This window comes from Buteo buteo, chromosome 3, assembly GCF_964188355.1.
Source record: "Buteo buteo chromosome 3, bButBut1.hap1.1, whole genome shotgun sequence".
Lineage (NCBI taxonomy): Eukaryota > Metazoa > Chordata > Aves > Accipitriformes > Accipitridae > Buteo > Buteo buteo.
The window spans coordinates 56,483,914-56,495,544 of NC_134173.1; the positions used below are offsets into that span (position 1 = coordinate 56,483,914).

The 11,631-nt window shown below is 38.9% G+C and overlaps 1 protein-coding gene across 1 annotated transcript in view; it reads left to right on the plus strand.

Moving 5' to 3' along the window:
• The window catches only part of DCAF13 (DDB1 and CUL4 associated factor 13), a 30,298-nt gene extending 22,373 nt beyond the window's left edge, over positions 1–7,925 (plus strand). Inside the window, exons 10-11 of the mRNA XM_075023748.1 lie at positions 3,677–3,840; positions 4,714–7,925. Of these exons, the coding sequence (XP_074879849.1) occupies positions 3,677–3,840; positions 4,714–4,801 (252 nt within the window). The 3' untranslated portion in view covers positions 4,802–7,925. The remainder of the gene's footprint in view (positions 1–3,676; positions 3,841–4,713) is intronic.
• Positions 7,926–11,631: the final 3,706 nt, after the last annotated feature.

An 11,631-nucleotide genomic window follows, 5' to 3' on the forward strand; every position in this document is an offset into this window, starting at 1 on the left:
AGTTCCCGAGCAGCGATCCCCACCCCAGGCCAACTCCCCCCAGTTTATATACTGGGCATGACATCACACAGTATGGAATACCCCTTTGGCCAGTTTGGGTCAGCTGCCCTGGCTGTGCCCCCTCCCAGCTTCTTGTGCCCCTCCAACCTTCTTGCTGGCTGGGCATGAGAAGATGAAAAATCCTTGACTTAATCTAAAGACTGCTTAGCAACAACTGAAAACATCAGTGTGTTACCAACATTATTCTCATACTAAATCCAAAACAACATTATACCAGCTACTAGGAAGAAAATTCATTTTATCCTAGATGAAACCAGGACACAGTTACAAGTTTTGGTTTTGGTCTAGCAGTGTGTTAGGGGAGGAGTGCATCAAAACTGTCTAAGTAGTTGTATGTCCTTTCAGTCTTTTTCTAGTATACAGTTCCATTTTGTGAGATAAGGCTGATAACAAGCAGTACCAGATACGGTGTGACATGGCATTCTTTTTGTAGTGATTTTGGGTTTGTGATTCAATGCACATGTAACTTCATCCCTTTAGCTATGACTTTGTGCTCTTAATATCTACAGTACCTTTCTTTTTTTTGTCATCCATTTAGATGTAAAGAAGCTGTAAGTTTTTGGTCCAAGGAAACAATGAGTAATAAACTTCATAGCAGTAAATTTAGAAAGGTGTTTTCAGCAGAGCAATGGAAAAAAAATAGAGACAAGCTATAGTGTAGAAAACTGTTTGCATTCTAAAAATATGTTGCATCTGTGCTCTGTCCGCCCTAACCTAGAAGGGCAACCTGGACAGGATAGATAAACAGCCATTTCATATTCTCATGATGAATTACAAGAATCTAGTAGTGTGGAGTTTTAAATACTGCACAGTACAAATACAGTCCTCTTTAAAAGGAGAACTTTTTGTTAAAGGTGGTTTTAGCTCTTCAATCAGGGCTCCGGAAAATTGCTTACCTTCCTTCTGCTTAGGTGGGAAAAATAACCAGCCTCTGTCATCTGGAGGGAGGAGAGAGGCATAGGCAGTTTACTTGAGGACACATTTTCCTATTGCTGACAACTTGGTTGCATTTTAGAGTTCTTTTTCCCCCCTTTTTCACTCTAGGTATTTGCTGTGAAGTACTGTTGTGGTAATGGCACAAATCAGCTGTCTTTCTGCCACATGATTTCTATTTCCCTTATATAGGAAGGAAGTTGCATGTTCATTTTTGGAATGTATGAAAAAAGGGTCATACGTCATCTTTGAGCATGTCTTCCACTCATGATGTCATATAAATCCTGATTTATTATATTGTAGAGCGTTCTAGTCCCTATAAACAAAATCTCTAATCGTGCTAAATCATGCTGTGTTTACGGCATCTTCTGCAGCTCAAAACAGAATGGGGACTAATGCTGTGCTCTTCAGCTGTTTATGGTGACCTTTCTAAAACAACTTGCAAGAGAGGTTGGAATTCAGTGTATTATTGCAGTCTGCTTTCTTAGCTATCTGCTGTCTCTCATAAATAGACAGAAACTTGTTATTACTGCAGAATCTTCTTTTACCATCATGTAGATGAGGGTGCACTTAGCACAGCCTGGTATATGGGGCGTTGGCATTTGGTAGTTGGATGGAAAGTCACCAGCTCTGTGCCTTTCTATATACCACATGAATGTGAAAATGGAATCGGACTCAAACATAACCACCTCTTAATCTATATTATTTTTTTAAATAAGATATCCTGGATGTATCTTTAATTTACAGATTCACCTCTTGTCTGTAGAATCATCAAGGTTATACTAAATCGGCAGCAATTTGCTCTTCTTAAATTAAAGGAAAATCATTGCATTTAATTAAAATAAAAGCTCTTTAATTTGGATTATGTTGGCAGTTTTCTGCTGAGTAGGAACACCTGGGATTTATTGAGAGTGAATCAGCTATTCAGGCTGGCTCAGTAGAAGGAATTTCGGTAAATGGTGTGGGGGCATAGTTTTCATGGGTTAAGATTGTAAAATTTACTCACTTGCAATTTGAGAGGTCACGATAAATACAAGCAAAGCAGAAAGGTTTGGTTTTTTACGAATGAGACGGTGTGGAGAAACAGAGGTTAAGAGCATTATATATCTCTGATGCCCGAATAAGAATTTTCTGAGTGATGAGCAATTTTGCATCTGGTACCTGGTTTCTTTATCATCCCAAAGGAGAAACTCCTTTGCCATATGTTTTATTAATACTTGCTTTCAGACCATTAATGGTATTTTGGACCAAAATTATCTGATTATGATACTTATTTTTTCAGAATTCATTAAATACTGTAACAGAAGTCACTTCTATTGAAGTGACCTCCTGACTGGAGAAGAAATAGCCAACTGCTGATTTCAAAGGGGAAAAAAGCGTGTTTCATAATCCTGTAGGTGGAATTTCCAAATTTTTGTATGTAATAAAATTGTTGGTTTTGTTACTCCTTTTTTTTTTTTGTTAGCATCTGAAACTCAGGTTCTGTTTTTTCTTGAGAAAGCAAGAAATTAGTGAAACGGAGTCATTTGCAAAGCTGAATAAATAGAAGTTATCTGAACTATTGTTTTGTTTTTAATATTTTAGGTGCAGGTAGCAGTGGGTGAAAGAAATGTGGGAGGGCAAAAAACTTTTGCCACTGCTTGTTTGAAAATATGGAGGGCTTTAAGATGTCTGAAATACTGGAGTTAGAGCGTATTTTGGGTGGGAGGGTAAGAAGAGGAGGGTAGGATTATCCACTGTTAATATTTAACAGATTTTCTGTTTATATGAAAGCTCACTAGGCTGAAATGCAGCTGAAATTCGCAGAGATGAGAGCAAATCCAAAATACATAGAAACTGATATTCCTCATGATGTAGTGCATGCTTTAAACATAAAGACAGCGCACACAGATTTTTTTTTTCCTTTTGATAAATAAGCATTAGGACCAAAGGAAACATGCCTAATTGAAAAAAAATATATCCTCTGTAGGTCAGCTGTCAGGAAAAGGCATTTCTCACTTTCAGTGTTGTTAATGGTGGCTCAGACATAAATTTAAACATGGATAAAATTAAAGACTTTTGTGGTAATGCTAGCTCACCTGGATTTCATGTGTTTGTGATACTAAGATATTTTTAGCTGTGTGATGAAAGTTGGAACTCCCTGTGTGCAATATGGTCAAGCTAATGCTTGAAATCTGATACATGCCGTGTGTTTCCTAACGGATCAAGGTGCTGGGTAAGATATAGGCCACCTAAAGAGCTGTCTGTAAAGCTGTTCGTGAAGACAATTCATTTATAGCATTTGTACTGTGATTAAAATGCCTGCAAATTTTTGTTTCACAGCAAAAGTTGATTGTCATCAGACATTAGGAAAGCAGGCAGACTCTGATCAAAGAGGTTTTACTGTCAGCTACTTCTATTCTCTCTTCTTTCTCTACAGCACATTAAAATCTGATTTTCAGTGAGTAAATTCAGTTACTTCACTGAACTTTGAAACTGTGATAATGTTTTGTGTTTGGGATATTGTTGAAATTGTAGGGTTTTAGTACTTACCTGCCCTAATTCTGAAGTTCCTGTGGCTACAGCCATTTGCTAGAAGGAAGCCATTTGAATTAAAAGCTAAAGTTTTGTTTTGTAGAGAAAATCGTGACAGCTGAATCCCTGTTCTTTTACACCATGCTTGTCTGTGTTGTTTTCCCCATAGCTTGCACCACGAGAGAAGGCAGCTATGAATTACAATCAGAAGCTGAAGGAGAAGTTCCAGTATCACCCGCAGATCAGACGCATAGCTCAACACCGTCACTTGCCTAAAAGTATATTTTGCCAAATCAAGGAGCAACGTATCATGAGAGAAGCTCGTCGGCGAAAGTATGTCTTCCTCTTCTGGCTTTGTTTCCTCTTGATTTTAATAAAATACATCACTGCAGTGCCGTAGCAGCAATGTATGGGAGTGATAGAGCTACATTGTGTGGGAGGAACAAGTATGAGCTGCTTTTAACATCTGAATAAGTGATCATGAACTACTGGATTGATTAACCTTTGATTATAAGGAAAATGCAGACAAGTGCCAGTATCAGTGAGAACTGGCTGCTTCCCAAAAGTACACTTGAAGTGGGAGCAAATACGATGTTGGAAAGAGCCACAATGCTGTGTTAAGCATGGTATCATGCAACATTGCAATGGAAACAGAAGGGACTGTTTTGGGTGTGTGGAGGATTTTTGGTTTTGTTTTGGTTTTTTTGTGGGCTGGGTTTGGGGTTTTTTGTTTTGTTTTTTTTTTTTTATGCTAGGCTCAAGGATGAGTGTTTTCCATCACCTGGATCGTTGCCACATTGGAATTTCTAGGAGTATACTTTCTAGGTGGCATACATTGTAGCCATCAAAATAACACTAAACCCAAGAAGTGGTGGGTTTTAGTCATCTGTCTTGGCTGAAAGACTCTACAAACTTGAGAATCAAATCCTGTTGACATGAAAACCAAGTAAGCTGAGCTCCAAAGAACAAGCTTGATTTGAAACTTTTCTAAATTAGCCAATTTTAAAGTTATTTTTCAAAGGGACAATCCTTCTTCTCAAAGGAGGAAGTACGTGGCTTTTGATTAATAAAAGCAGAGCAATTCTTAAGTTTTTAAAATTTTTTTAAATTGTAGGATATCTTCATTAGTAGCTTTAGGAGGAAGCTAGCATTTGTTAAATCTTTGTGCTCACTACTGAACTTCATTTTTCTGTTTTTTGTTTCTAGGGAACTGAATCGTCGTAAGCACAGCAAACCAGGATCTATGCCATTTGTGTCAGAGAGGAAGAAACATATTGTGGCAGTAGTGAAGTAATTGTTTTCACGTGTACAAAATGTCACAATGAAAGAAAATGTCACTATTGAATGATTCCACTGTAAAAAATTTGATGGACATTAGTAAGACAGCATATGGCTCCAGAAATGTGGCTTTTCTTCCAAGTATACACATGCTCTGATTTCTCAAGTCTGTCTGCTTTGGGTAGTCATAAGAATTGGCCCTGTAATCTTCTGTTGCCATTTGCCCGTCTGATGTTACTGGCCCAATGCTGTGTATTGCAGTGGAGTTTGGCCCTTTTGACATAAGCAGATAACTTGGTAGTTGGTGGAAGACATCTGTAGTTCCAGTCCTATTCATTGGTACCATTACTACAAAAGAAGGATAAAATAGATTCAGATTTGTCAGAGGCAACAAAACTTTGTTCCATACAGAGTTATAAAAGCAGTTATCCTTATGCTGTTTAGTTCTGGGCTTGGGGTTTGTTGGTTTTGGTTTTTTGGGGGTTGTTTTTGAACAAATCTAATAAAGTAAACAAGTGACCTTAAGGCAATGGACTAGGTCTTGATTATTCCGACTGATAAATGTACTGTGTTATACTTACTACAGTACAATATATTATTTTTCTTTTATCCAAAAGGCATTCAATGAGATTCTCAGACAAATGTAAACATATTTACAGTTTTGTTCTGTCTTCTTACCTGTTGTTACATGACTTGACAAAACTTCAGACTGTTGAAGTTGCTAATATTAATAATGACATAGCTGAACAAGTATCTTTTCTCATTAGCTTATTTAAAACTTGTAGAATCTGGATGAAAGATGACATAAATTGTATAAAACACAGAAACTTCTTAGGTAAGATTTATTATAAGCCTTCTATTTTAAGTTTATATTAAAAAAAATAAAATACAAGCTTCATATTTCACCAGGTACCTATAGCCCAAAGTTCTTTTATTGTTTGTCTGGAAAATGCTCTGCTTCAATTCCAATGGGATAAACTTAACTTTTTACTAAAGATACTAAGGTGGTCAGAAAACCATGCTGGAACTCAACTAGGCCTCCTAGCTGAAGGCTTCTCTTGCAGGGATATGAGATACATAATAACTATAAGTATTGCTTAACATCTTCTGTACAAAAGGAATTTTTTAAGCCTTTGCATTACTACACAATCTTTAACTACACTCCCCCAGTCCTGAGTTTATGCACACAAAAAAATTTATGAACTCAATTAGAATAAACTTTATAGTTTAACTTTTTTTTCAATCTGCAAATTTGAGCACTTGCCTTCATATAGCATCCTGTTTAATGTATCTACTGACACTAACATCCATATGCATTTCTAGTTCTTACTCTTTCACTTGTCTCTTCTAGCACTGTTTGGGCAAGATTCCTGGATCATCATGGCAAAATTATGGCTGTTTGGTGATAAGAGGCCATAATGTATCTTTTACTTTCTGGATCACTTACCTTATGGGGTGATGCAGGAAGAGAAGCAGATCTGAAGAGCTATAAGTAGGATGATGAAAAGCAGTGGAACAGATCAGGGAATAGACTGATGCTGGCTGTGTGCCTGTTGTACTAATACAGTGCACTCTGTGCCAAATACAGTTTATTTTCTTCCTGAAACACTGAGAAAATTGAGGGAGAATGTGTGGTCCAAAGTATGGCTTGTGACACAGCTGTAGTCAAGTCTTGTACAATTTGCAAAACCAGACTAATCTTCTGGTATGTGATTAAAAGTTTTCAGCCTTGTCAGTTTAGCTTGAGTTGATGTAGTTGGTTGGTGATTTCTTGAGTCATGATAACCTCTGGTGTGAACAAGCTCTGCTGCTTGGAATTTATTAGCTTTGGTGCAGAACTCTGAATGTAACTAGGGAGCTTTCAGTTCTGAAGTTAGTTTGGTTACGGTGTGGTATTGCTGTGGAGCTCTACTGCATAAGCCATGTCCAAAGGATCTCTTCATGTCCGAAGACCCTTGTGCACTATTGCTTTCAGACAGGCCCCACAGTAAACTCAAAGGATCAGGTTTGACTAAAAATGTTGCTAGAGACATTGTAACAGCATGCTGAAAAAAGGAATTTAAAGTTAGGAGGGTGCTCAGAGGCTGTGTATTTGGATATGAAGAGATCTTAGTCTTGTCATCAAGTGGGGCACCCTCTTAGCATTGCAGGAAAAAGCCTGTTTTCCAAAATCAAGTCTTGCTATGGCTTCTAGAAACATGTTAGTTGTAAAACCAGTGTAGGTGTGGACTGCGGCTTTCTGGTGGGAAGTCAGTTGTTTGGAATTTTGCAGGTGGCATTTGCAGTCTGTCTGTTCAGAGGATCCCTGGCCATGGATTTGTATGCTGTTGGGCTAGCTGTTGTTGATTTGTCCTTTTTGGAAACCCTTACAGGTGGTCTCCAACACTTTTTGTGGCCATCCATAATGCCACAATCCTCAGAGTAGGGTTTTTAAACTTACTTAAATATAGTAGTTGCCAAGTGGTAGCTCTGCTTGCAAGAAGTGCTCATAGAAGTCTGTCACAGGCCACCACTGAAATAGTTTAGAAATTACATTAAAGGAGCTGGAGCTCTTAATTTTTTTTTTTTTATTTGGTGGTTTGTTTGGTTTTTTTCCCCCTCTGATTTGAGAGGTGTAGTCTGGCCTCATGTTAATCACCTTAAAGGAGTTACCTAGATTTATCAAAATCATTATATGCAAAAAGAATATGGATACATGCATTTGCATGTATGCATACCCAAGTGTTTGTAGAATAAAATCCTTAGCATTACATAAGATACTGAAAATATAAGGAGACTGTTAATGATTGCCTTCAAAATTTTGGTGTCGTTGACTGGGGGTGTGTGGTGGTGTGTGGAGAAAGTTAAAAAAAAAAGGGACATGATGGACTATTTTCTAAACCAAATGCAGTGCCTACATACCTGCTGATTAAAAAAAGATAACTTCTGTATGTATTCTTACTGTGGGAAGATATTTAAAGACTGTTTTGAAAGAGAAATAACTTCTTTGATACAGAAATATTTAAATCGGTATTCATAGCCTTGGTGAATTTTAGCTGTTTCATGATAAAGCATCTATGGAGTCATCAACGTTTTATTCCTGTTTATCATAGCCAAGCTATGTAGTGATACAGATATTTGAATAAAATAATTTCTTTTTACTCAATGTGTATTCTAGTTATCTAAAACAAGCTAAACTGCCAGTTGGGTTTCTGAGATGTATATGGAAATAGATAAAAATTTTAGACCAACTAAAAAAATTCCACAGGAGTGTTTTTGCCAGTGTCCATTTGGGCATTCTTCACTCTGTTCATGGTAGCAGAATCCCCTGGCCTTTGGGACTGGGGGGGATTTTTCCCCTCCCAATCCAAAGGATCCAAGGCTGCTGTGATTTTGTATCCAGAAGCCTGTAACAATACAAAACGAAACCCATGTGCACACCTATGCAGAGTGTGCACCTACACACAACACAGACAAGAAACACATGGCCAGCCACAAATCAACAGGGGGAGAGAGCGGTGCCTTTACTGGCTCCTGTGTCAGCACAGGCTGCGCTCGGGTATTACAGCGCCAGCCTCTTCCTTCTCTCCAGCTGGCCTGGTGTGGAGTTCTCCTGCGGGGTGTGCACACACTTGCAGTATGGGTCTCTGGTAGCTGCTGTGAGACAGGCCATGCAGTCAGTGCCATCCAGCCTGTCTCTCCCAGCTGCTGGCCCCTAGACCCTCAAGTCCCTAAGATGTGTGGTCCTGCTCCAGTGGCTCCTACTTATTCCTGTTGGCCCACTCGTGGGCTAGTCCCACTTGAAGTTTGCTAGCATTGACATGTATGTGCACACAAGACCAGCACGGGTGTAATACGAACACCAGATGGACTGCAGTGATGAAGTGCAAGGCTCATGCGTTGAAGCGTAATAGGTAAGCTGTCTACATGGGACTGGGCCCCTTTATCCTCTTTGTCCTTGGTTTTTCCATGCTTGTTTCTCTCCAGTCTACCTTAGTCCCTCCCTTTACACACCTTTGGTGTTTCCCTTAAACATCCCATAGTAAGTTTTCAATGCTGCTGCAATCCCCTTAAAAAAACCACACCATAATAAATTTTACATAGTCCCCAAATTCTCTCTGCTCTGTCCATAAGTTCTCACCCCCCTGTATCCTGTAAGAAGTCTTATACTCCTGTGCTGTTTTTGGCTGGGATAGAGTTAATTTTCTTCACAGTAGCTAGTATGGGGCTGTGTTTTGGATGTGTGCTGAAAACAGTGTTGATAACACAGGGATGTTTCTGTTACTGCTGAGCAGTGCTTGCACAGAGCCAAGGGCTTTTCTGCTCCTCACCCCACCCCACCAGCGAGGAGGCTGGGGGGGCACAAGGAGTTGGGAGGGGACACAGCTGGGACAGCTGACCCCAACTGACCAAAGGGATATTCCAGACCATAGGACGTCATGCTCAGCATATAAAGCTGGGGGAAGAAGAAGGAAGGGGTGGATGTTCAGAGTGATGGTGTTTGTCTTCCCAAGTAACTGTTACACATGATGGAGCCCTGCTTTCCTGGAGATGGCTGAACACCTGCCTGCCCATGGGAAGTGCTGAATGAATTCCTTGTTTTGCTTTGCTTGTGTGCACAGCTTCTGCTTTACCTACTAAACTGTCTTTATCTCAACCCACGAGTTTCTCACTTTTACTCTTCTGATTCTCTCCCCCATCCTGCTGCAGGGGAGAGTGAGTGAGCAGCTGTGTGGAGCTGAGCTGCCGGCTGGGGTTAAACCACAACAACCCTTTAGGTAATTCCTCAGTTTCCATGGCTTTCTAGGGAGTTTCCTACACTTATTTTACTTGGTTTTGCACCAGGAACAATGATCTGAATCATTCTCCTTTGATGGTTTTAGGACTAGTGAGTCAGTGTCCTTGGTTTTCACTAATTGTTCTTTTGATCCTTGCCATGGCTTTGTGTTTAATTTGCTAATCCTAGTTATTGGACCAAGAATCTGGTGGTTGGAGTAGAATTAATCTTGCTTAACCTTAGATATCTACAGTACAGGCACGGTGAAGAGCTTTGTGTACCTGATCTCGATCCATGCTTGGTGGAGATAAATTGTTATTTTAGGGGACATTTTTCCCATACTTAAGACATTTATATTATCATTTAAAACTTTATTTTATTTTATAACTAACATTGTGATATGAAAGTTGGCTAGTTAACTTGTGAATATCTGTCTAGGTTTGGACAGAATCACACACAGAGTTGATTAGGTTTAAGATGAGCAAAACCAGTAACAGGTGAACACCTGGAAGTTCTTGTCTGCTATTTGGCATCACAAAAGTCTAAAGACATTGAAGGGGGATGAATGAGGTTCTGTAACTGAGGACAAAGAAATTTCTGTGGACAATAGTTTTTGGGAAACTTGAAGAGCTCAGTGTTACACTAGAGAAAGATAGAAAGGCATTTGAAGAAGAGGGACTTTAATTAGAAAGAAAAGGCTGTGATGTGCTCACCTAGGACTTCTGGGACTTTAGAAGGTATGTGAAGAATTCTAGGACAAAATCAAAGATCATAGTTCAAATACCACCAACTAAAAACTGCTGAAAATGTCATTCCTTGCTATATTAAATGAAAAAATACACACTTCCTCTGAGTTGAAGATCATGTTCTTTTTACACAGTTTGAAACAAACTTAAGGACTTATTTTCAAAGGTGATGAGTTATACTGACTGTTATACTGACTTTAAGCAGAGCTGCTGTTTTTCAGTGCCTTGAAAGTTTGATCTGGGATCTCTGTGGATTTTAGGATATAAAGTGGAAGATCTTGTTTTCTGAAGTTTTTCTTATATTAATAAATGTTAGTATACTTAGCGATTTCATTTTGTCGAAGTCTGGAGCAGTTTTCAGCAGATGCAAATGATGTGTTCTCAGTGGGTAGATGGATATGATCAGGAGTTTATAGCATGTTGCATCATGTTTTCTACTTTTAGGGCTTGTGTGGGCAAAACCAAAGATCTTTCAGCAGACAAAGGAGCACTGCTGATTATTAAGAAGATAAATGGATGGAGATGGTATTTTGACTGTCATTGTAAAAATGTGATTAAAAACCACAATATGATAGAAAACCACAGATTTAATATAGATTTAGTAGACATGCTGCAGTCACGTATTTATTACAAGACTGACATCCAAACCTCTAACTTGTCTTCAAGCAGAGTGGAATTATTTGAAGATGTAACTTTATTCTAAGAGCCTTATTGTAGAATAAGACAATTTTTTTTCAGCGACCCGAAAAATACCTTTAATTTACAAAACAGCATATAAAAGCTGTCATGGCATAAAGTACAAGTGAACGGTGGGAGGTAGCAAGGGATAGGGGATCTGTTACATCTGCTAAGAGAGGCCACTGCGTCAAACACCTGCATGAGACAAGTCAGCTAGTTCGTGATAGAGCCAAACCTTATCAACAGCTGCAGAGGCTCAGTCTGAGCACTCCTGCTTTTACTATCTGGGGCAAACATCCTCGGGTAGCTAGGCAGCAGCATTCAGTCATTACTCATTTCCCTTTCACTCTGTCCTGCAAGAACAGCTGTTTGCTGTTTTTCTGCACTTTGAGATCTAAGGTAGAGATTGAATAGTACCTGAGGATGAAATCACTTCTTTGTGTTTGTAAAATTGGTTTGATCAGAGGATTACAGATTTTCCAGTGTTAGTTTTCTTTCTCTTCTGTTTTTGTTCTCTTCACATCCCTTCTTCCTTAAATAACACCTCAGAAGTTCTTGCTTTCTCTATGGTCATCATTGACTTGGCTGTATGACAGCTTTTGCTAACCAGAAAACAGAAATACTTCTTTCTTGAGGTTATTTCAACCTTATAATATTATCTGGTGG